Source organism: Coloeus monedula, assembly GCF_965178545.1.
Source record: "Coloeus monedula genome assembly, chromosome: 3".
NCBI lineage: Eukaryota > Metazoa > Chordata > Aves > Passeriformes > Corvidae > Coloeus > Coloeus monedula.
In genome coordinates, this window is record NC_138783.1 from 86,017,409 (window position 1) to 86,043,629 (window position 26,221).

The window sequence follows — 26,221 nt, forward strand, 5'->3', positions numbered from 1 at the left end:
CTAAAATTATTTCTAATTCAGCTGACTTTAAAAATACCAGGTAAAAACACCTCTGGATATGAAATCTCAGTTTCAAGAGGAACCTGGCATCACCGGTGATTGCCTAAATGTAAGAGTCAAATAGCATTTTTCTTTGAAGTAGTACATCTACTTTTGTAAACACTATCCACAAAATTAGCCATCTGTACTTGTTAGCTGGGTAAAATATTTACAAGTGCATCCCACAACAAGCATCTATGTACAGAGATTAAAAAAACTGAAGTACTAGAAGTTGTATATTTACAAAATAAGCGAATTATTGTGAAGAGAAACACAACCTTCAGCAAAAGCAGGGAATGGGGGCACATCTAGAGGTCAGCGAGTTTGGCAGCGCCAGCGACGCCCGCTTCCGCCCTCTGCAGGGAGCCCGCAAACGCCACTGCAGTTCGAAGCCTCCTGCAGAAGGGGATCGTCACTTAGTAGTCACTTTGGGCCTGATCCAGCAGAGCACATCGGCATGTGCTCGGATATCTGAGCACAAACGTTCCCAGGGGAAACCAGCAGGACTTCTCACATGCTTAACTTCCTAACACATCCGCTAGTGCATTGCTGGATCAAAGCCATACTGCAGCTGCCGTAACAACGCAGTTTCAGTGTCTCCGTTTGCAGTCTCTTGCAACATGTTAGAGCAAAGCAAGGACTTCTTTAAAACCTGTCCACCACCATGAGACTGACTCCACATGAACACGGTGCCTCGCACATTAAGCTGGCAAGGGGGAAGCGGTTTCCTGAATTTTTGCACAATTAACGCCTTGTGCTCTCCCAGATGTTACCCTCTGATAAAACACACGACTTCCACATGACTTTGTGGATAAGTGAGCTAACCTTGCAAAGACTGCAAACCAATTCACAGTTGAACAAAACTACTCTGATTTCTCTCCCCTCTCCCATCCCCTACTGCAGCTCTTCCTAACATAGGTCCTAGACTATTTTCTGGAACCTTTTGATGCTGAGCTTTGCACTGGTACACTGGAATACATAAAGGCTGAATTACCCCGTGGGGGCTTCTAATCACCTTTGTACCGAACTGTGAGATATCATATTCTTTTTGTTTCTATTGTGACAATCTCTTCCAAAGTCCTTACTTGGGCTTTCTCTCTCTGAGCTACTTCGTCTTAACCTCACTTGCTCTTTGTTTTCATCACTTTCTGCTTCAGAGTCACTCAGCTCTAAGTCAGGACAGTACCCATCGTTGTCCTGGTATGGAGCACCTTCAAGTGTCTGCTTGCTCCACAAGCGATCTTTCGTTGCAAGTCTTCTCGTTGGCTTATCACAGCACCGGAGATCTTCCGTGGTCCTCACCAGACTGTTGGTAGCCTCTTTAAAGGACCGGCTGAAATGTTCTATGGTGGATTTTCGGAATCCACTCTGGCTGGCCAAGTGAGCCGTGAGCACGGACTCTTGCTCGTAGGACGTCTGGCTGGAGCTGTCTCTCTGGCTCACATCTCCAGCCCTGCCCATCAGACCATTGGATTTGGACACCAGCCTTGAGTTCTCCTGCTGCACCCGCCCATTCCCAATGGAAGACTGTCCATGCAAAGCAGCCTGGAGTGCTAAAGGCTTCCCGGATGGCTGGCCCCGGTGAAACTCCATCAGCTGCGTGGGGCCAGAATCCTTTGCCTCGCTCCGAGGCTTACCAATCCCTGCCAGCAACCCGTTACTTCTGCTGTCGTGCTGATACCTGGCATAAGATTTTGCTTTAATTTCGAACGATTCCTTTGACATTGGCACACTCCGTTTGCTGTAAACAGTGCTGTTGTTGTCAGGAGAAAGCGGTCTGTTGCCAGGCTTCAGCGAGTTATTTTTGCAGTCTCCCAATGCTGATTTGGGCATTTTTAACTTGAGGGTGATCCTGGGAGGTGGGTAGAACAGTGTGTTCTCTAGTGCACTTGTCAGGGTATGGCCTACAGGAGAAACGGACAAGAAAGCAGAAGAAAAAGAAAAAAGGCGCTTTTAAAAACAGTAATTTCTTTTGTCATCCGTAACAAGTTTTATAGGCCATTATAAGGTGATGCAACAGTAAGAAGCATTTGCAAATAATTAGTGTGAAATTATTTTAGGACACTAAGGAGAAGCTGGGAAAACCAAACTGTTCCAAATTATCCACCACTTTGGAATTTAGGTAAGAATTTAAATATTTCCACTAAAAACAACAATGTGCCCTTTTTACGGGGCTTTAAGCCAGCGAATTGAACCAGTTTTGAGATGTGACTGAAGTTGTTCCAACAAAGCTGTAAAAAAAGTTCATATTCAGTTTTGGATGAAGAAAAAACAATGCTTCAAACTGAGTTTCAATTTGGACTTGGTTCAACTCTCTGCTTTGTATTATAAAATTCTCTAAGCTTTAAAAGTCTAAAATTTTTACCTTGACATATGAGTTATTTACAATAATACATGCATACAGCACCCAATGCAAGTATCAAGCTATTATAATAAGCATTTAAAAAGCACTTGTATTTGTAAAGACATAGAGTAAACTTAGTAGACATTTCTAATAAAATGCATTTATGCACAAAAACAAGGAGCTTCAGAGTGCCACTGCTTCCACGAAGTACTAGTCTGAGCTAAAACAGTTTAAAAAACCCTACCTTATCAGTACTAATGAAACCTACCAGCGTTTCAGGAGCAGAGAAAAAAAGCACAAAGACTTCACCCTAAACTGGAGAAGTATGTATCTTGAAAGACCAGAGAGATCTTAATTTCACAGGAAAATAGCTGCCTTTCCTATTAAAAAAACCCCAGTAATTACACTGGTATGCATACTCTCTTCCTCTTTCCAAATACTGTGTTCCTTATCTTAAAAAGTTGCTGTAAATGTGAAGGGCAGAGTACGGTTTGGCACCTCGGCATTCCTAAACAGTTACTAGTCACTATTAATAACCAGAGTACTTGAACTCTTTTTGAAGGAAGGAGAGCAACTGCAGATGGCAAGCTAAGAAACCTGCGCTGCTCATGAAGGCACAGGAGAGCAGCAGCAATTCCCATCAGTCAACTCTTTCTCTTGCCTGAAGAAACCAACTACTGACAGCAAGCAAAAAAGCTTTCTCAGCTGGAGAACCAACCTGCAGGACAGAGCTTGCTGTGGGGAACCAGTGCCACGGACCAGCAACCCAAGGGTGCAAAAACCTGGAGATCACCACCAGCTCATTTCTGCTATCTGGATGCCACACTGATTGATAAGCAGTAGGCAAATACCCAGAAAGAGCCATAAAATAAAAAAATATTGAAGCAAATATTTTAAGCAATTTAAGAGTTCTCTCTGTGTTGCTACTTTTATTGACTATGTACTTGAAGAAAATTCTTAAAGACATTTTTACATGTTATAAGCACTAAGCAGGAACATAAAGAGAATACACTGTTTTAGTTTAAATACAAGCAGGATTTATAAATACTTTACGTTTATATGATTACCTGCAGCCATTTCCTGATTAATGAGTTGAACTTGCAAGTTGAAGACCTGTTCATGAACTTTACTGTGGGACAACTTCAGTTTCTCTCTCCTGCTTACCATGTAGCAGAGATTTCTTACCTACAGAGTAATAACAGGAGACTTAGCAAGCAATAAGAAAATAAATCCAAGCAGTTTAAAAAGTGTATCATCAAGAGAATCAAAACAACATTATATGGAAGATCCCTTGGTAAAGTTCTTGTCAATAGTACTAAACATACTTAACAATGCATTAAAAAAAATCCTTTCTTTTTTTTTTCCTGCCAATTCAACAAATGCCTTGAAAACATTTTGCAAGACAGCAGAATATATTTTCATTTTGGCTGACCCATTTACCAGTTTCTTTTCTGACTCCATTGCATTGACTCCATAAGGTTCAACAAGGCCAAATGCAAGATCCTGTTCCTGGGTCAGAGCAATACCCAGGATCAACATGGGCAGGGGGATGAATGGATGGAGAACAGCACTGTGGAGAAAGACGTGGGAATAACTGTGGGTAAAAAATTGGACATGACCCAGCAATGCGCACATACAGCTCAGAAAGCCAACTGTATGCTGGGCTGCATCAAAATGAGCATGGCCAGCAGGGCAAGAAAGGTGATTCTGCCCCTCTACTCTGCTCTGGTGAGACCCCAGCTGGAGTGCTGTATCCAGCTCTGGGGTTCCCAGCACAAGACAGACATGGACCTGTTCGAGCAAGTCCAGAAGGGTGCCACGAAAATGGTCAGAGGGCTGGAACTCCTCTCTGCTGAAGACTGAGAGAGTTGGGGTTGTTCAGCCTGGAGAAGAGAAGGCTCTGGAGAGAGACCCCACTGCAGTTTTTCATTATATGAAAAGGGATTATAAGAGAGAGAGAGACCAGAGCCTGTAGTAACAGAAAAAGATGTAATGTTTTAGAACTGAGGGAGGGTAAGTTTACATTGGGCATGAGGAAGACATTGTTTACAGTGAGACTGGAACAGGTTGCCCAGAGAAGTTGTTGAAACCCCATCCCTGAAGTTCAAGACCAGGTTGGATGGGGCTTTGAGGAATCTCGTGGAAGGAGTCCCCATCCACGGCAGGATGGCTGGAACTAGATGGTCTTTAAGGTCCCTTCCAACCCAAACCATGCTGTGATCAGTTCCACATAATTCTACTTTTACTACTTGTCTGAGTTAATAGCAACACTTCCACCTAAGGTAATAGAATAAGAGACACTGAAAGCTCTTGATAAATACCTAAGAGTTCTTTCAAAACACAGGAACAACATAGGGGCTGGTTAAAAGGTATGTGTCAAACATACTTTCCCCAGCACCCAGTTCCATCTGTTCAGAACTGGAATCTCTTTACCCAGAAACAAAATTCCAAGATTCCCCAATTTATATTTATCCCAAGATATAACAGAGTAGAAAATCTTGTGGCACAAGAAGTCTAGAAACTTGGAGACAGGCATTTCAAATTATGAATCACCTCCACCCAAAATAAGTACATCAATTTCAACAAAATTTGGTGCAAACCAAACGTTTATCAAACAAAAAGCCTGACATGGTCTCTTGAAAAATAAAAAACAATCCACCCCCAAATACCAATCCTCCATCTGAAGCATGTTATGGGTTTGAAATTTTTTCTTAAAGTAAGCTTCCATACCAAAAGCAGTCCTGGAAAAGATCTGAGATTGATTATGACAGATTCAAGACAACAGTTACACTGACAGGTGCAAATCTCGGCTCCAACAATCTTCCTGTATTTTCATGTTGTTCTCTTCTCAATATTTGTTTCTCCTTTTCTTACAACACTATTACCTCTCTTCTGATTTTACTTCCCCTCTCCTCATCACATCTATTTTATTACCTTTTTTATATTCACTATCTACCTCTAAGGACTTGAAAACTGAGGGTCACCACTACCCAACAGGCCAACCTAAGGGGCAGCCTCCAAGTGGTAACAAGCCTTACTCTTACTTTTTGTTTAATAAAAGTAACATTTTTTTCTCATTCGATATGTATCACTAACTACTACTACAGTGGGTCAAATAAATTTCCTCATTTTTTAAACATTTACTCAACTGAAGCTGAAATCATACAGTCAATTACCAAATATGTCCATTGTGCATAGAAATATGCATCTTAAACCACATAAAGGAACAGCCTTCAGGCAAGTCAGGAAGCACTCCTCTCACATTGGATCTTTCACTGGACTGAGAGGGGCAAGTCCTGAAAGTCTCTGCAGCAGGCAGTGCAGCATATCAAAAGATTGGCGTTACTTTAAAATTTTATTTAAATTATTATTTTTAAAATCATCTCCTTTTGCTTTCCCCATTCCTACTTTCATCCACAAAGAAAGATCTTGCTCACCTGCAAATAGTTTTCAAAACTTTACAAGTTAAATTCTTACCCTCTCTAGGTCCTGCCTTAAATGCATGAACATCCTCATGCGAGTATGAATGCTATCTTCTTTTGGCTGCACCAAGCCATTTTCTTCATCCTCCTTGGGAGGAAACAATGGTTTGTTAAAGTTACTTTTTCGCTTTAATTTCCAGTAATTGTAGATGAAGTCTACAGCAAGTTTAGGAAGGCCCAGCTCTGCTGCAACATCCTCCACTTTTACTAGTGAGTAAAACTCTTCTTCCAGCTCTCGGAGTTTTTGGGCTCGCAGGCTCGTTTTCTCACTCTCTGTTTGCTTCTGTTCTGACACGCTCTTGGGGTGCTCCTCAACATCAGGCAGTGAATTCTGTTTGTTCTTGCTGTGCTTTAGACAATATGACTTGAACTTGACCTCATCCCCATCATCCAGGATAGTCTTCATCTCTAAGCTATGCTCAAAGGCACAGGTGACATGAAAGGCAGTGATGCAGCTTTTCACGGAGCACTGCATACAAAATAAAACAAAAAGCCTCAATTACTAACAGTAGTAGCAAACCAGAAAAAAAGGACATAACTACCTCAACTACATGAAAATCCATCCCTACCAAAACTTATTTCCTACACATTCTTAAAAATAGTACCTTTGAAGATGGTATTACCCAGTTTAGTATTTTCTTGTTTGCAAAGAGTGTTCAGTGGAAGGAATTTTCTGTCCATCTTTGATACACATAGTAGTGCCTCTTAAACATCTCAGCCTTATTCAAAAGGCAGCAATCCAGACTAATTCCTAAATCTCTGTCCAGTCAACTAATTTGATAGCAAATGGCTATGAAGAAGCACACATCTATCCAACAGTCATCTCCATTGTAAAACATCTCTGAACACAGGAAGAACAAAATGCAAAACTGAAATTGCCCTTCTGACAAATTCACCCCTGCAGAGTCACTATGGGACAAGTACGTACCTGAATGCAAGCACCAGTTTTCAGTTTGCATAAACTACACACTAGAGCCCATCGACTTGGTGGAATGTGAGACACCTTTGTGATTGGCTCCATCCTTTCTGGGCAAGCAATACTAACCTGTAAAGAAACAGAACAGCGTAGAAAACTGTTATCAAAGGGGAAAAAAACCCCCAAGCTCTCCATTTATAACAGAAGAAGAAAGCCATCCATTCATTTCTCTTCCTGCAAGATCTCCATGTGCTCATACTTCTTAGAAAGGGACCCCAAAAGATCCCACATGCAGGTGATAGTGTGGAATACTATCAGTTTAACCTGGTGACTAAAAGTTGCAATTATTCAAAACATTCGAGGCACTTACAGCACTCCCTTGTTATGAACCAGTGCCCTGGTTCCAGCCAGGACAGGGTTAATTTTTGCAGTAGCCAGGAGGGAGCATGGCTAGTACTCAGAGGTTAGTCTATACCAGCTCACATAATTTTCTGAGGACAGGGGGAAGGGCTCTCTTCTGGTCAGGGTAAGTGCGGCGTGAAGCGAGTGGTCAGGTAGTGTTGGCTCCTTCGTTACTGACAGCGTAGCTCTTACTGTTTATTTTCTTATTTCACTGCTGCTTTCAGTAAATTGTTCTTATGTAGATCAGTGATCTTTACCATTTGTGCCTCCAAATCTCCTCTCCAGCCTGCTGCAGAGGAGGGGGGAGTGGCACATGGTTTGAAGTGCTTCAGTAGGAACACTAAACTGGGGAATACCATTCCTAAACCACTACCAGTTGAGAGACTGCAGCAAATGATACTTTAGTTTTTTCGATTCCCTTGTGGTTTTGTTTCTGGCTTTTTTCCCCGGTGCTGCTTTCACAGGTCTAACTTACAAAGTGCCAAAATACAAGCCCCTCAGAACAAAACAGGAACACTTTCCTGAAAAGTTCTTTCTATAAAATCCCTAGATCTGCTACAGTATCTACTCCTGTCAACTCAAGATTTGGGACAGAACCAGATCTATCAGTCAGCAGCCAGGAAAAGCCTTGCTTCCCAGCTCTGCCTCTCCACTAAGCATTCCCATTGCAAGAGGTGATCCTATACTAACTGATTTCCTAACTATGGATTGTATCAAACATAATTTGAGAAAAAACACAACAAGCTTCTCTTATTGCAAAGCAGGATGTATTGTCTTGTGCTAATGTTCACATACTTAGACTGGATGATCAATTTGTCTCTGGTAGACCAGATTAAAGATATTACTAAAAGAAAGAAAGAAAAAAAAAAACCAGATACAGACAAAATAGCTTTTCCTATTCTTGGTTATATTAACTTCCACATATCCATTATGATAGAAGTTTCTCAGTTGCCTGTTGTCTATACAGGGCAATGAGGACTGTCCTCTATGATTTGGACACCAAAACAGATATATCTGTATCTGTAGGCATCCCTGAGCCCCTCTTGACAGGATTTATCCAAGGACAGAAACAAAAACTTGGCCAGCTCTGAATGACTAACATGCAGAACTGGGCCAATATGAGAATGGCACATGGCAGAAGATTTCAGTGGGATAACTGTCCCAGGAACACCAGCCTCCAAAAGTTTGGATTTTGACACTTCTACAACACTTTTTGAATTTGCAGCCGTGTGCCTTGGAGGGCTACCTGGCTGAAGCAAAACCACAATGCTGATACTAGCTAGGAAGCTCTCCACACTTTCTAAAAGCAACTCATCTGAATAGAGCAGACCAGTATTTCCTGTGGTGGGATATGGGCTTCTTCCCAAAGGTGTCAAACCTAAGAATTCAAAGAAAGGAGGTTCCTAGGTCATGCTCTGTGGCACTGTGAGGCCAGAAGAAAGCTGATGGCTTAAAAAAGCAGGTAAGGATGAGATTTCAACAACAATTATTTTGGTTTTTTGGAAAACTTTAAGAGCATTACGCTACAGTAATTTTCATAGATTAACTTCACAATAAGAGCCACCCATGGAAATCGGGGTTGTATGAATTAGTTTAACATGTGATAATTAAACTGGTGACTTTACAAGAACCAGTAGCTGTATTTCCTAGCTTCCCTTTGGGGGTACACTATCAATCACTTGATGCACACACTCATTTTGAAACCTGCTTAATCCCTGAGGATGAAAAGCTTTGCTTCAGCAGACCTCCTCAGTGAGGTAGACTTACCCAAAGATAGCAGTGCTAAGTCATAGTTGCTATGCTCAGAATATTTTTGCTATTCTCTCCTTATCAGACATTGCTTTAATGATCATTTAAGTAGGTGGAAAAAACAGCTTTGCAAGAGATTACTCAGTTCATCATCTCCACATTAGAAAAAAAAAAGCTGACCAGCAGTTCATGCATTAATGACATAAATTGATTCAGATATATGTTTGTCACAGTAGTGCCCTCTCTGATCTGCCAAGTGCAAGCCCACATCTTCTGGAATATACTGAGGTGAACCAGCTGCATGGCATTTCCAAAAGTCTTCATTAGGAAGACACTGAGATGCTTCAGAAGGTTCAAGTTTTAAAGAAGAACAGGCAGGCAATATGTAATGCCCTCATGAGATAGAGGCGACAAACAATTTAACCTCTTGTGGCCTTCCTATAAATTGGTGGAAAAGTGACAAGACTGTCCCTGGAATGCCCAAATAATTCAACAAAAACATGGTCATCATTCTTAAACATGATCAAATGTAGCTTTTTTACTTTCAAAAGAAAGGAGCCTAACTTGACCATGCTCAAAACAACTGGTTACAAGTTGCACAGGTATTTTTGAAACAATATTGTACTAAGATTGGCTGTTACCACTACACTAAGAGACAAGACTTCCTTTAGGAATTAGGGATTGTGTCAATGTATCAGGTTGTCTATATTCTTTTCAAAAAGAAACCAGAATCTGCCATGATTTTTTTCTGGAGCCTGAGTAATACCAGCTTTCCCCTGGGCTTCCCAGCAGGAGCTGGGAATTTACATAGACCTTTTTTTCCCTGTCCCTCTCTGCCCCCTTAAATGTTCTCCCTGCTTCTTCCCCAGAGGAGACCCATAAGGTCAGGAAACATTTATATTGGAAATACTGTTCATTCAGCTTGTAATGCTGGCTGTTGATATTACCCCACTTTGTAAAAGCACAAAGAGGCACTTACAGAGTCAGGTGCAATTTATTTATACTGGCCTCGTGCCACCTGCATGTTTCTGCAGAGAGGAGTCAAGGCAAAGTCTGTTTGAACTTTGCTGCTCACAAGGGATCCAGAGAGCAGAGGCCAACCTTTTCATCCCCCAAGAATTCCCATTCCAAGGCAGAAATGATCCATCTGCCATAACATGTAGTCATTTTCTCCATTTCTTCACCTTGCATCAGGTTAGATCTTGACTGCTATACTCTGAAGAAGTTCTAAGAGTGGGAGAGAGTGAAGACAATGGGTTGTTGAAGCCTATTATCTTCAACTGTTGTGCACATGATCAATCACCCTGCTGTCCTCTGCTTCCCTGCTAACTGGCCCACCAACAGCTGCACCAGTACACAGGGATCTCCATCAGGCTGGGAAGGGCAGCCCAGTAGCTTGAGCACAGTCACTCACAACAGCTGCTCCGGACAGTCAATTTCATCTTTCCTCTACAGGCAGGGGGGTTAGCACTTTCTGCTTCAGCTAACACCACATTGACTGGCAGAGGACATACCTGTAATAGGTTATCTAAGGCAGAGAAAGACCTTGAATTTCAAAACACTCAATTACAGGTTTTCTGGTATCTGTGTTTCCTTTTTTTTTTAATTTAGAAGAATGCCTTTTAAAAAAACATGAAACAGACCACATACTTACACTAAAGCAAAGTAAAGGCAGAAGAAAACGAGGATATAAATCAACAATGAGTACACTTTGGAAAGTAAAAACCTTTAAATGTCCCAATCAGTCAAGGGAGCATAAAGAAAGCCTTTAAACAGCATTAACGCACAAGGAAGGCAGGGAAGAAAACACATTTTAAGACAGTGCTGAATGAATTAATGCAGGAGAATACCTGGCGCAATTGACTGCAACAATGCTAGACTACACCTGGTGACTCACGAAGCCTCTTTGAACCTTTTGCCACAAGACACAGACATGTTTATAGCCCCTTCCTCCCTGCATTCTGCCTTGCTCCACTTTGTTAGGGCCACAAGAGGAAATACCAGTGACTCTATAATTAATCTGTTTCTTTCACGGAGTTCCAGCATGCTAGTACCTTGGGAAGAGAAAAAATGAGATATGAGAATACACATTCTCCCCTAAAGCATCCATCCCTGGGTCTTCAAGCTCTATGTCTTTCTTGCCCCTTGCAGCACATAAGGCCACTCCAGACAGGAAGTGACCTGCCATTTTAGTAGAGATTTACAAAGGTTTTTTCTGGCTTCTCTGGTACCTGAATTGTTTTACAAGTGACTACACACAAGCCCAAGAGAGAGAATGGCTCCAAGAGGCATTTCCCTGCAGGCAGGTGCCACCTCTTCACTATGCCTGACACACTTGCTATTGGTGTGGAGGGGTGAAGGTGTCCAAAGCCTGGAATCACTAAATGGGCTGTGGAAACAGCTGGATTCAAGCTCTCCCACCGTGAGTGTCCCCCAGCAGCTTTTCTTCCTCAGCCAGAGGGAGGTGGGCAGGCAGGAAGCCAGTGTGTGCTTCCTGCCCTGCCATCACCTGCTCCCAAACCTCACTGTTCCTCTTCTGCTGATGAGAACAACATGGCAAACACATGCAGAATGGACCTCTTAGAAAAAACAGTCAGCTCAGAGCCAAGGAGAGCTTCCAGTCAAGACACTTAATAAGTACAGGAGGAGAAATGATTTTTAAAAAATAAATATTTTTTGTTTTCTTCTCAGCTCCTCTCTCCTTGAAGGTCAAAGAGATGCCAGAAACTACAAGTAGGCCTGAAAGGGGAAAGTGCAACTGCAAAGATTTTCTCCTTAAGAAGCAGATATAAACATCCGAGACAACTAAGAATTACACATTATATCTGGTTGCTAAGTTAAAAAAAAACCCCACCAAAACAAAACACCAAAATCTTAACATCTTCCTCAAAGTTGTGCACACATTAGGCCTGTCTGCAATTGGGAGCAGAAGATTCAGAAAATACTGTATCCTTGATTTCATGGTGCTGACAGACCTGGCTACTGCTTCACATTAAAACCACCTGCCATAATGCATTTGAGAATCTTACCAGAAATAAAATGTAAATATTCCAAGTGCAGAATTAAACATAAACTCCATCTATACCTAAGTGAACTTTCTGTTTTACAGAACTACACTGTGATGCTAAACTTGATTCAAAATTGAGGAGAAGTGTAAAACTTCATTATGACACTCTCCATATATGTTATGTACAGATTTATCATAAAAGCCTTTACTTATGAAGCATAACATGGAGATAAAAATTCTCATCTCCCCACCATTCAGAAAAAATCTAATTCAAAGAAACCTTAACTACAAATTTTAGCATACATCCTATAGAAATAATACAGTGCAGGCATTCTTTAAACAAACACAACTAAGAAAAAAGTGGAGGTATTAATGCAAATTACACATGCATCTGAGCACACAAATTCATCAAAAAATAAGAGAGACAATGAAGCTGCAGTTTTAAGATACAGCATATTTCAGCAGTCCTTTCTAGCAGGTCACAGATACCATAACGACACCAAGAAGTGATTACTGAGTAAATGGAGGTGACAAAGTGACTCATTAATAGAACATAAGCTGGACTCTATCCGAGTCTTCACAGACTGAGCAGGTTTATCAGAATAAACCCCAGTATTATGTCAGACAAAGACCTTAAATCACGAGAATGTAAAAGGGCAGATGATGGAACAAGAAGGAGGAGGACAGGACAGAAATTAGGTTTTTACCTCCGGAATCCAAAGAGCACAGCTCACATGTGCCCACTTGGTCCCTGTCCTGGTAGCTTTCATGGCACCTCCTCTTTTGGGACAGAGGAGGCACTGAGGATGTATTCCCAGGACGCAAGTGCGACACAGCCAGCTCCCTTCAGGTACTTTTAAGATACCATAGCAAGCCTTGGAGAAAAACAGATATTGGAATCATTGTGCTGAAACGATTTCACACACAAGCATTCATATTCACACAGAGGAAAGCTTGCAAAAAGTAAAGGCACAATCTGGCCTTCACTTAATCTTTCTGTGATTTCTTTACCTTAAAACAAGCCAAGTGATCCAAGAGAGAAACAGCCTCAAAAGCAATCGTTTTTACATCTGCTTATAAAACATATCCATTGTGACTGCACAACAGCACTGGTGTTACGAACCTTCACCTTTGCTTTTAGTGACTTTTAAATTTCTGAAGTGAACAACATAGACATTTCTTTAAATTAGCTTCTGTATTTCATACTTTCTAAAATCACAATTTCCTACTGCTAAGAACTTAACACTCTAACATAATTCTATTTAGATGTGAAGGGGTATGAACTACTTGACTAAAAATAATTTCCTGCAATGTTTGCATACTTTTTTCTTTGACTATTTATATAATATTGCAACAAATATTAAAGCATATGCCAAAATTATAAGATGCTAGCTTTTATGCCTATTTCCCAAGTATTAACCACAGTATTAACCACAAGTATTTTATGCCTATTTCCCAAGTATTAACCACATGGAAAATGAGAGATTTCTTAAGTTTTGCTAGGTTTGAAAATTAAAATAAAAAAAGGAAAATAAATAGTTTGATTTCCCATTCAGATTCCTCGTGGTTCTTAATGGAACCAGTGATGGATCCTGCTGTACATACTCATCCCCCTTGCCCCCCATGAAGCTGGAGCGTATCTGAAATCACTGGCTGCCACCAAGGTCTAATTTCACTCAACCACTCCAAATAAAGGTTTTATCAAAAGGGTGGATATCACAGGAAATCTCATCATTTCTAACACTATCTCGGGTAATGATAGCATTAAAAGACTCAAAAGATTGGGATCATTATTTCTAACCATTCCCTCAGATTAAATCTAGAATAAAATTCCCATACTTGCCTTTCCAGCCTTCTGATTATAAGATCTTAGTATTTAATATTAAACAATATCATAAAACACTGCACATTTATGTCAGCCTTGCAGGGAGGGGGACTTTCCTGAATTAAATGCGTCAAGACTGTCTAACATAAATGTTTCCTTGATGTGACAACTCTGTAAAAGCTCAACAGGGGGAGCTGCAATCTAAATTTTACAAGTGTTCTTTTCCTCCTCTGTGGCACATTCCCACAAGAACTCTTTCTGTTACTAGAGCAGAAGTGGCATTACATCTAAAATCATATCTAGGGTGTTGGAAATGGACTGAAACTATTTTCTAATTTAAACTGATAAGCAAAGGATGCCTAGACTACTAAAACAGTGTTTTCACAATGTGTTTCAGCCAGCACAACAGGGTACCATGAAGGAGGAATTTTCTCACACTCCTCCTCCCCTCCACCTCCAAACTGTGTGACAAACAGACCTGAGGCTACTTGTTGAACCAAAGCTGATCCAGATTAAAAATGAAACAAGTTGTTGTTATAGTTAGGATTAGCTCTAGCCCAGACACGCTCTCCAGTTTGTTTCAGGCAGATCCAGCACAGGGAAGAGTGAGGGGCAAGGAGGCAGCAGACCATCAACTCAAGCTTAGCTGTCAGCAGACAACCATGAGCCTTTGACTGCAAATCCATCATTACTCCTTAACAGCCACAAGCAAGGACTAAAGCAGGCAGCCCAGCATCCAGCCACATTCCTGTCACTGGCCACCCTACTGCCAACTCAGGCTCACACAGCTGCTTTACACAGGGACTCAGATCAGGAAAGCAGCCGGGCTGGAAGCCAGCCTACTCTGAGTAGGGAGTTGACAGGTCCTTTTTCACCCAGATATGTTTTCCAAATATTACTTGCAGTCAGTACAAAAATACATTAAAAAAGAAGAACCTTCTTGATCTCTTTTCAATTTATAGCAAAACTCCCAGAATAGGATGTATACAAATCACAGGATTCATATCCCTTTTCTGACCATAAGAATACCTCTACCTGACTGTGGTGAGCTCAGGCAGTGTAAAGTCTTGGCTACATCTGAAACCTATAAACATGAGCACCATTCAGACTGAGACCATGGTTTTTGCAGGTGCTGATGCCTTCTGAAAAAGACCACTTTGTTGAAGTGCCTACACGTGGTTTCAGATAGCTAAATTTGGCTAATTAACTAGCCAGTAAACGAAAAAAACATAGCTCTGAAACAAATGATCTTTAGATTTCTCACGAATAGGCAAGCCAGTATTTCCTGCCCTGTTTATCTTCAAAAGCAGGTTTAGTAATAGGGGGGAAAATTGTTTACAGTCACAGAGGAAATACTTGCATGTCCCAAAAACACACTTTGCATTCCTGTTAGACTGTAGCTGTCCACTTGTTAACTATCCTCGGCAACTTAATCTACTGCAATTGTTAAGAGTCCAAAAATTGACCTCAGTATCACACCACCCTCCGTATGTAGAAAACCGCAAAGTCCTCCACTTAACATTTAATACCTGTTCAAATTCCACACTTGTCTGGGTAAACTCAGACCACAGGACAGTGTCAACATTTCTGCAGGCACTAACCTGATGGACACAAATATTACACTTGTCACAAAACACCATGTCATTCCCATCTTCACTGTCTGGGGACCGGCACACATCACAGATGACATCCTCATCATACTCGATACCCAACCCTTCTTCAGTCTCGATGGCATGATTCATATTCTCATGACAGTGCCGCTCCAGCACTTCAATTGTCTTTTCCATCGTGTTTTCATCCAGGAGCCCACATCCTACAACATGGAAAGGGAAGGGCAATTAGAGGACAGTCAGATGCTTGTGACTGAGTCAGAGAAGCAGGAAGAGAAAAAAGACAACTTCGAGCAACTAATGGAGTAGACACAGCATCTAAAAATAAAATAAAAACAGACTTTTCACTCACAGACTAATTATAACATTGTTTTATAAATACAAGTAGAAGTCCTACTTGAGTAGAAGTTTAAGTTTTATATAAACCACAAGGTTGCACCTTGAAGAAAATACTACAGCATAAAAGACAGCAGTTGCTGTAACTGCTAGCTGCTCCCATACAACCTTTCCTGCACCTGCATCATTTTACGAAACACCAATGAAATCCAAAAATCACACTGTGTTCTTCTGAAGACTAATGCCCTAGAAATAAAACTTATCAAGAATACTTCATATCCTATAATGATACAGAAGTTGCACCACCCAGTACCTCTAGGTACATTGTGATAGAGTGATCAAAGCATGATGATTATGAAAAGTGCTTTTATTTTTCTGATTTTTTTTTTAAATAAAGTAGTAGATAAATATACTATTGCAATCTACACTATCTGTTCACTCAAACACTACACATGCTATATATACTCACCATCAAACTTAGCATAGGCATGACCACTTAGAAAGTATTTGCTATGAGACTAGCCCTCAGCTTGCAGCTTCAGGACATGCACTGTGTAAGAAATCCTACAATGTTCACAGCTATAAGACATCTCCAAACTGCATCTTACCAAAATCTTTGGTCAAAACTGATCATGATGTTCACAGCTTACAATTTACTCAGGCCTTCAAATGCTGGGGTATTAATGTAACATTAATCGCAGAGGCTAATATTTTAACTAAGCCTACCAATTGTGATTCCTTGTTACAAACAATAAACAGGGAGAGTTGAATTGTTCTCTCCCATGCCCTAATACTTTCTCATTCCCTGAATTAAAAGAATTACAGAATCAGACAGGTGGGAAGGGTCCTTCAGAGGGCTTCAGCCTCTGTCCCGGCTCCAAGCAGAGTCAGCAGTAAATCCAAAAAAGGCTGTTGTTAAAGAGATATGTCTAGTCAGATCTTGAAAATCTCCATGGATGCCCCCTTGAAAAGTTAATAGCTTTTGCTAACAGCATTCCTGTATGCCTGGGAATCTTGTCCTTGCTTCTAGTTCTTATATACATCCTTGGGCACTGGAGCTCAGTCATGAACTCCCTACTTCACCAAACCAGTCTCCCAACACATCTACTCGTTTTCCTGAATGTGAAAGTGGAACTTTCTTGTGCTTGGAGGACAGTGTCCTTAAAGTTCTGCTAGGTCTCTTCAGTAATTCCACTCTTCAGAGCTGCCTCCCAGATCCCACCCAGTTACTTAAGTAGAAACATGCTGTCCTGAAGTCCAGGACCAGAAAAACTACTTCCTCTCCTCACTCCCCTCCGGGTCTGTCACCACTATTTATTTCATAGCTGTTATAGGCAATGCTGCCAGTGATTATCATCACTGCTCTACAGGTCCTTCCTATTTTATTAACAGAAAATCCAGGAGATGCCAACCTGTCCTCCCTAAAGGACCTGCAATCACCCATGGAAGAATACTAGCCACACAGGCTATTCCACCACAATTCAGTTATTCCAGTGATAATTCCAATATTATTTTCCATAGCTCATTCCTGTTCATAGACCTCTATACCCACAATTTGCATGGAAAAAGAAAGTTTACTTGGCTGATTTTAAATGGGCTAGCATGTGTGAAACTTAATTACTCTGTTGAGAACCCAGCATGAAAGCTCCTCAGAACTCTGAATTTGTAGATACGTTCCAAGTTTAAGAAATGGAAACATCTGCTTTCCCTACATAAAATCTTTAACTTTTGAAGTCCTAAAATTAATTCCACCTGGTGTGGGCTTTTTCTCTCTTGCCTCAGTCTGCAGAAGTTGCAGATGATTTTGGTTGTGAAGAAATTTTTAGGCACAATACGAAAAATATAAAACATTAAGAGATGAAGAAAGTAATTACTTTTTTAGCTCCTGTTTATCTTAGCATTTCCATTCAACTCTAATTCCGCAATCTTTAAGAGACCTTACACAGCAGGTGACAACTCAAACAGCAAAAATTTAGTGCAGCTTTTAAAATGAGAACAAGTTATGGAATTACCCATTTCTGTAAGCTCTTCATTTAGCTCCTGGAGCCAAAAGATGTCCATGTCATCCAAGTCATAGCGACACACAGATTCTGCTAGTTCCAAAATGTTGATGTAACCTGGTTCTGTGGGTTCTTGGCTGGAACAGTGGATGTATTTCCTGGGTCGTGTATACAGTACTTCTTTTACTTTTTCTGCTACAACCCTGTGAGTGAAAAGAAAAAAAAGTACTTACAGCTTTTTAAGACCCATCCTTGAAAGACATAAAATATTTGCTGTAAGTGCAAAGAAAGCTGGTGTTTCACACATTTTAAACTAACCAGTAGGTGTAGTCAGGGAGATATGACATTTACAGAATCCTTTTTTTCACCCAAATTGTTCCAAGGTTTACTGCATATACAGAGTTCTTTTTAAAATGTAAGCCTGTGCATATGATTTTCAATTTAACAAATGCTGCTAGTATGACAAAGCAACTGTTTCTGAAACCCACAGAAAGTATGATGCACAAAACCAATACAATCTTTGTCCTATATTATTCCTAAATGCTATAAGGTAATCTTGCTGACCGATCTCTTGAAAACACCAGCTTTTCCACGAAAGCTTAATTTATTCTACTGTAGTGTCTGTGTGCATTTGGGAAAAATCCTTGTCCTCCATTTGGGATACACAGTCTACCCCTATTTTGTAAATGACACCTTATCCACATTACAAATACATTATTTTTGTTATGCAAGAAACATTCTGATGCCAAGCAAAAATGTAAAGGGGAAGGTCATCCAAGAAGCAAGGGAGAAAAAGATTTGTGTTCTCAACCTTTCAACTATTTTCGGAGATAAAACTCAGTGTTTGAATAGTTTGATTTTGGAATGGAAAGAACAATCTTAACTAGATAAAGTTCAATCTTTCTCTGAATTCAATGCAAAAAGCCCTATACATGGAAGGAAGCCAGAGAGATACAGAAAGGAACAGTGCCATGCATGAGCAGCTCTACATGCTTTCTGGAACCGACCCTCCACAGGACAAGGAAAAGATAAAAACTGTGGAAAATAAGGCAGCAAAGAAGGGGCAGCTGTCAAGCTGTATCCCACATAATTCTTACTGGACAATGTGGATTATCAATGTTAGCACAAACAAGGTCCTTCTGCCAGTCTTCGTCCCCCTTCACCCTGCTCATTTTTTCCTCTAACTCCCTTGTGAGCTTTTCTTTTCTCTGGTCCAGCCAAATCTATACCAGTTTTTTCCTCTAATATAATACTGCTGGTATGAGATGCAATATATTTACTTTTAATAACTTGGTACTGACAATAGCCTCGCTGGAAATTAAATTATGCTGGCTCAGCGCTTTCACTGGACAATTCATTTATCTTCATCTTGAAGACCACGCTGGCAATAACCTTTCTACGTTGAAACACGCTTTGTTTCCACCAGGAAGGGATGCAGGACTACAGTGCTGTGCTTCCCTAGTCTAAACACAGTGGGAGAGAACAGAAGATTCTTTATTTATCTCCAGAATCTGAGATCACTGAACTTCTATAATGTTAAGCAGCCAACTGTGGTGAGAGAAGGTAGAAAGGGTTAAAACATTGAGAATAACCAAAATTAGGTTATTTAAACAAATGAGTAATTTTACCACGTATCAGTGATTACTGCATGCCTAGTGCTCTGTATCATCACTCTGTGTAGGGAAACCTTTCAAGTAATATGCATAAGATACGGGTTTATTTTTAATTTATTCAACTCCCCATGCTCAAATAAAAAACAGCTTTTCATCCATAGCAGCATGTGACTGAGGAAAAAAAATCTTTTTACACTCACAATGTAGATACTGTAACAGTGTGCAGACAGAGTGAGATCTGGACTGAAATGTTTTCCAAATTGGCACTTGTGTGGTTTAAGAACATGTCTGAAGGCTGCTACACTGAAGATTTAAACATACCAACAGAGAAAAGCTGACTGCACTTAGACAGCTTGGTTTTGAGAGACCATCTCCTCTGAGTTGACATTTTGTGCACATGATCCACGTCTGATCACCAATACCTGAGAGAAGGCTGTGGAATAGTTTCTGGACTGGCTGGAACCTGAACTCCTTTCTCCCATTCTTGTTTCCACGTGTCCGCAAAGACGTAATACTCATCAGGGTTGACATGGTGAGAATCTGGTAGTTTCATGGCACTAATGAGATCCTTGCGGAACACCTGTAGGAAACAGAGTGAAAAGATGGCTCTGAGAAAGAGCGTTGCGCTAAAGAATGTGGCAGGTATTTTTCTTAATCTACACTGAAACAATGTACATACATTGATGATTTTTTCAGAGATTACCAACACAAGTCAATTTGAAACTACCTAGATTATTGATTTTTAGTGTATTAGGTACAGTACAGTAAGAAGTTTACACTAATTCAAAACCATGGTGCTGCCCAAAGGCTAATCGGAAGAAGGAGAGAGGAGAAAGGAGGCTTGCATCTGATTCAAGACTCCTCACCCTATTTTCAGTCAGCTTATTGCCACTCTGTGGGCTTTACCCTAACTTAGATACAAGGCAGCATATCCTTTTCTTTCACTCAGTTCACCTACTTTAAACTGTCATATTCATCAGGGGCTACAAACAGTTGCCATGGCAAAACTGATGGATAGGCACTTGCTCATTTATTAAAACCACCTGAAGTTTTATTGGTTGGGATCTCTGAGATCAAAGACAAACAGCTGCCTTTGCTGGAACACAAGACCTGTGTTGCTCTGTGCCTAAGCAGGGATGGACAAAATTCAGCCTCAGCATCCTTCAGGAAACACCACCCTCATACAAAGCAAACTATCAGCAACAAATCTCCAGCCATAACACTTGGCTCAAGGGAGTTAAGTTTTTACAAGCATGTAAACATGATTATCAGCCATCTCAAAGCTTACTGAATGTCAATATCTGTCAACTACAGGTGTGTACAATTTAAATACATGGCATATGTATCCCCTGTGGGTTTTTTCCTCTACTGCTACACTGCACCAGATTAATATTCAGTAAAGCAAAACAGTGACTGTGACTTGGTTTTAGGGAGACACTGCAACTAATTAACTGTATTATTGTAATGAGAAATCAAATCCTCAAAGGGCAATAAAATGAAATGGAAAATATCCCTGCAATAAGTTGTGACAGGTTTTACTCTCTTCTTACTAATTCCGTTTTATAACCAGAAGAGTAATAAACTATCTCAGAGGCCAATATCTTCGTGTACCCTTTTCAATTTGACAGTACCAGACTGGTTATGCCTACTGCAAAAACTCTCAGCTGTTCTTGGAAATCATCAAGTAAACATCATTTTAAAAGGCTCTGTGCTAAAACAGGTATTGAAATAGCTGCTGGTGACCTGGAACATCAGCGTTACTTCATTATGTTCTACAATTGCATCTCATATGGGTGGTCAGGAGAGCAAGCTGACCACGGGAACTCAAACTCACAGACTCAAGGCTCTTGTATGTGCTATTAATGTGTTATCTGCCTTGGTTCAGAACAGACTGTTCACTCCTGCCCTCTATATAAAACTCCTCAGGTACCTAACAGGCCTGTATTAAAATCTGAATGTCAAGAGTGAAAGCATTGAGACTGAAAGCATCCATTTTTTTTTTCAAGCACTATATGTACACACCAAAAATAAAATGTAATTTTTTTTATGCCACTTAAAAGGCATTTTTAGTTTTCTGTGTTACAGGTACAGAGCCAGAATTATGAGAAGCACTAATAGGGCACAATTCCAAAGAACACCAGAAGGAAGAAGTCTGATACAGGAAAAGTGCAATGACTGGTTTAATTACCAGAAAATATTTCTCAAATCTTATCTCAGGTAAGTGCTTTACAAACTACCTTTTCAGACACTGCCAGAATATAAAAGTGAAGTACTTCATATCAAACCCACTATTTCTTAAACACTAGATGAAAAAGGCTATTAAAGGCATCAGTATTCTAACTACATTGCTTAGCAGCAAATCTTCTGATCATCCATTATGTATGTGAACTGTATCTATTTTTAGAGTACAAAATCCCTGGAGCATGAACTTCTGGGTTTCTTTTGACTGTTGTAAGTACTGACCACATCATCACTACCGCCACAATATTAAGTTCTCTGCTTCAGATTTCTACAACTGACAGTACAGGTACCACTGAAGGTCAACGATTTAACCAATAAAAAGGTAACTGTTGAAACCTTAGGGGACTATAAAACTCACCTAAGACTTCCTAAGAATTGCCTGTCCATACTCGTGATCAACAGTGCAATTGAGGATTTCCTGCAGACACTTGGAATCACTACAATCTTTAGCTCTCGTCATTCTTCATTTCCTCACACGCGGCAAAGCAGGGTCTTCCAACAGTAAAATACTCTCAGACGGCAACGTATGAGAATACTCAGTCTGTATTTCCTTTGTTTTGGAAGTAAACCAAAATACCCAGGGCACCCAAGGAGAGTTTTCTAAAAAATCGAGTAAATTCTACTTCAGCAGTCACCCTCAAGGCTATGAACTAAGCCATCTACACAAGAGCAGCACACACGCCCTCAGGATTTAGACAATCAGCTTGTCCTCGTGGCTGTTTCTTTTCCAACATTTATTTGAAAAACAATACTGCTCCTTTACTAACTGTGTCCACAGAATGACAGCTAGTCTTCTCCACAGTACACACTCTCCACTCTTGGCAAGGACCACCTTCATTTTCAGTTAGCCCATGAAGTGCAGTGGTCATCTTTCAACCACCCCAAAGTAGTTCTACTTCTTACCTTATGTAAAGTACAACCCCATAACTTTATTTTAACATCACCTGTTATACCATACATATTGAAAATACCTGAAAAACAAGCATGCCACGGCTAGCCTAACAAGGTATTCCCATCCAGAAACATCCCTCCTCACAACCAGACTCAGCTGGTGTCTTTAGCACACGACAGAGAAAGGCCTTGCAGAGCTCAGCTATAGCCGAGTGCAGCTCACAGAGCCGGCTGTGTACACACAGAAGTGGAAAACTCCCCACCACTCAGAGCATTCCACAGTAGTTACTTGGTGACAGTGGGATTTTTTAAAAATAATTTTTAGCAAGAGAGAGCATGAAAGTACAAATGAGTTTTAGCCTTATGATGCAAGACTGCTTGGCCTGAACTTAAAATTTCATTTTACTGCCAGGAATTTTTAGCTTCAACCAAAAACAGTGTAGCACTTTGAGTGAACGACATCAATGAAATGTATCTGCTTATGTCATCATTGTCTCATAATCTAATCTTTACTATTTCAGTGAGAAATAGTAATTAGTCTATTTCATACTTCATGCTTTAGGACTGGGGCTTAAATCTAGAACAGAAGACCTTGTTCTTTAGTCATGTTCTGGCTTTAAGTCCAGGTGGAAATGAAACACAGCTCAGCTGCTCACTCAACCCCTCCCCTGTCCTCCCCCCCAAACCCAGTGGAATGGGTAGGAGAATCAAAGTAAAACTTGTATGTTGAGATAAGAACAGTTTAATAATCGAAAATAAAGTAAAATACAATCATAATGGTAAATAATAGTAACACATGATAATAAAAAGGAAAAACCCAAACAAGTGATGCACAATGCAGTTGCTCACCACCCACCGACCAATGCCAGACCCTGCTTCCCAAATCCAGACCAGCTCCCCTTCCGGGTAACTCCCCCAGTTTATGTAACAAGTCCATGGTGTGGATTACCCCTTTGGTCAGTTTGGGTCACCTCTCCCAGTTATGCTCCCTCCCAGTCTTTTAGGTTTTGTGGTTCGTTGTTTTTTTTTTTATTGCGTACCTCCTCACTGACAGAGCATGAGGCATATAAAAAACCAAGTCCTTGACTTAGGATTAACACGAATTACCAAATAACCAAAACATCAGTGTGTCATCAACACCATATTAATTCCAAATCCAAAACACAGCCCTGCAACAGCTATTGAGAAGAAATTAGCTCTACCCTAGCTGAAACCAGGACAGGTCAATATTAGTGTTTCGCTCTGCAGTAAGTTTGCCTGGGTTTGCTGAGGAAATGAGAACCTCCCAGCCAGCTCTGCAGACTGCCATCTATGAAGCCTTTAAAAGCTAAATTCTACAAAAATTCTTGAGAAATATGGATGCTCTGCTCTCCCAAAGCACTAACACACCACGAAACAATGGTATCAAAGATACGGTTCATATGTTTTATTTGTTTTGCAGACTTCTGAGTCCTATTTGGAACTTATGTTAGAAGAGTATGTCCGAGGAAAATTAACTTAGAATTTATTTTGAAATGCTTCACCAAAAGCCATCTATGATTTGAACCCAAATTCCTTCTGGAAGCACTCTATGGAAATGCAATATATAATCTTCCTCACAGGACCCTGCTGTGCTTACTATGAATAAATCAAGGCTCTGAAACAAAGAATATGATTTTGCATGAAGTATCCTTATCCATTAAAGACATCAGGAACAATACAAATAATGCTATAGAGAATTACAGTAAATACTAGCATTGAAAACACAGAATGGTCTTGACAATAAAATGGCCTTCTACAAACCCCACCTTTGATGAACAATTCAAACATCAGATCTGCATAGACTGTCCGGCACCTTCTGTTCATCACCACGCAAACTTAAAACCACATTAAGAAAAAAATGAGTGAAATACCTTTTCCAATATCCCTCTGCAAGCTACTACCAAAGCTGACTGATACTACTGCTCATTCAGCATGCCTTGCCCAAATGCACGTGTGAGGAAAAATAAATGGATTGTGTCATCTCTTAAAAATGTAAAGAGAACCGATACTACTTCTTGTGACACTCTCTGTGCTTTCAGATACTTTGATCAACCGCTTACAAATGCCTAACATGAATAAGTCACTTGTCACAGGCATCTAGGCCAGGACTGGGAAACACAGCTCCAAGGCTTAAGTAAATTTTGGGTTAACTGCTCTTGTTACAATCAAAGCCCACTTTATGTTGGATAGCATGTAATTGCTTCAGTCCTAAGGCTTCCCCTGCATCCAGCAGGAGCCAGCAACAGGCAGTTCAGCTCACGCCTGTTACTTAGGAAGTCAGAAGACCCCCTGCTCAGAAACACAGTTACGATTTTTTAAAAAGCAGGAGGGAACTACTATGTCCTGTCTTCCCTGCAGAAGTATATTAAATCTTTTACAGCAAACAGCATGGAATAAAGGCCAGCAGCCTCTCTAAGCAGAGAACAGCTAGCATTTTCCTGGATTTTTGGTGTCCTTCCCAATCCATCTTGAATGCCAAGTTTGAAATTCCATCATCAAACACTTGAGTTTCCATAAATTACACGAGAGTTTTTCCATCATGTTGAGGATCAAATAATCTTTCTTTATTGTCCTTTGAAAGGATCTAGTAACTTTCATTCCCATAAGCATCCCCAAACATTAAGGATTACTCTACCATTGCAGCTCTCAAGTACAGGCCCTGAGCAAAGGCACTTACAAAGCAGCAGGTTTACCCCTAAAAATCACATCATAAAATTTAAAATCTAATATGACCTATTACAAGTATAATATAGCCATACAGTATCTCAGTAGTTTATCTTTGTATGGATATTTGACAGTATGTGCAAAAGACTGCCCATTTACAGGGGATGAAGCTCCAAAAACAGAATTTGGTGAGCTCATCCTGGAAAAGTAGAATTTTTCTTGTTGACACATTGCAACCTGGGCATGAAGTTTCTGAACTAAGCTACCTTATAGAGAAGTGTAGAAACTTAAAGCAGGTTTGCTTTGGGTTTTGGTTGGTTGAGGAATTTCTGGCAGCAAAGTAAATAAAAGGCAACATAAAATTCAAATGGAAATGAAACTACAGTTCCAGGCACATATACCAACTGGACTGAAAAACTTAAAATGTTAAAAATGCTGTGATAGACAGGAATATGTGTAGAATTAAATGTGTAGTTCTCAAACATCCACACAATTTGGACAAGCAAGGCAATAAATCCTAATGTTAAAACCTCTATTCCCTAAAACCATTTAAACGAATTATCCAGGACTCAAGCAAATGAAATATTGTACTTTTCTTTTAAGTAGCCATGAATCTTCCTAGCCTCCTTTTACAAGCACGTATAGGAAAAGCCAGGAAATTGGATACTAAATCAACCCTACCTAACATCATGTCTCTGACAGTATCTCAGGAGCCAGAAAAATGTGCAAGAACATGTCGAGTTTCCTTCTGGTTGCTAATCAGACATAAGCTTTGGATTTTGGGATTAATCCTAACTATCAGTTTTTAAAGTGGTATTAATTTATACAGATACTTTAAAAAATCTGTACTTGCTATCATCTGTCCAATTCCTTTTTTAATCTTGTTTAATTCCCAGTCTCAACAACTTCCTGTAGCAGATGAGCTTCACAACCTAATTTCATGAAAAGGATATCCTTTTAATTGCTACAGATTTTCTAACTTTTGGCCTCATTTTTCAATGCCCCCGGCTGCCTTTCCTCTCCAATTCTTACAACACAAGGACTGGCAGGACTGAAGCACTCTAGCTCTGCTGTTTCCAAA

The 26,221-nt window shown here is 40.3% G+C and overlaps 1 protein-coding gene across 2 annotated transcripts in view; it reads right to left on the minus strand.

The window, feature by feature from the left end:
- Positions 1 to 423: 423 nt before the first annotated feature.
- Positions 424 to 26,221, minus strand: part of JADE3 (jade family PHD finger 3) — a 68,055-nt gene continuing 42,257 nt past the window's right edge. For both annotated transcript variants that reach the window (XM_082277535.1, XM_082277534.1), the window contains exons 5-12: positions 19,746 to 19,903; positions 17,723 to 17,913; positions 15,366 to 15,577; positions 12,647 to 12,814; positions 6,794 to 6,910; positions 5,861 to 6,334; positions 3,451 to 3,568; positions 424 to 1,943 (exon numbers count right to left, since the gene is read on the minus strand). In XM_082277535.1, coding sequence (XP_082133661.1) covers positions 1,051 to 1,943; positions 3,451 to 3,568; positions 5,861 to 6,334; positions 6,794 to 6,910; positions 12,647 to 12,814; positions 15,366 to 15,577; positions 17,723 to 17,913; positions 19,746 to 19,903 — 2,331 coding nt within the window. In that variant the 3' untranslated portion in view covers positions 424 to 1,050. The remainder of the gene's footprint in view (positions 1,944 to 3,450; positions 3,569 to 5,860; positions 6,335 to 6,793; positions 6,911 to 12,646; positions 12,815 to 15,365; positions 15,578 to 17,722; positions 17,914 to 19,745; positions 19,904 to 26,221) is intronic.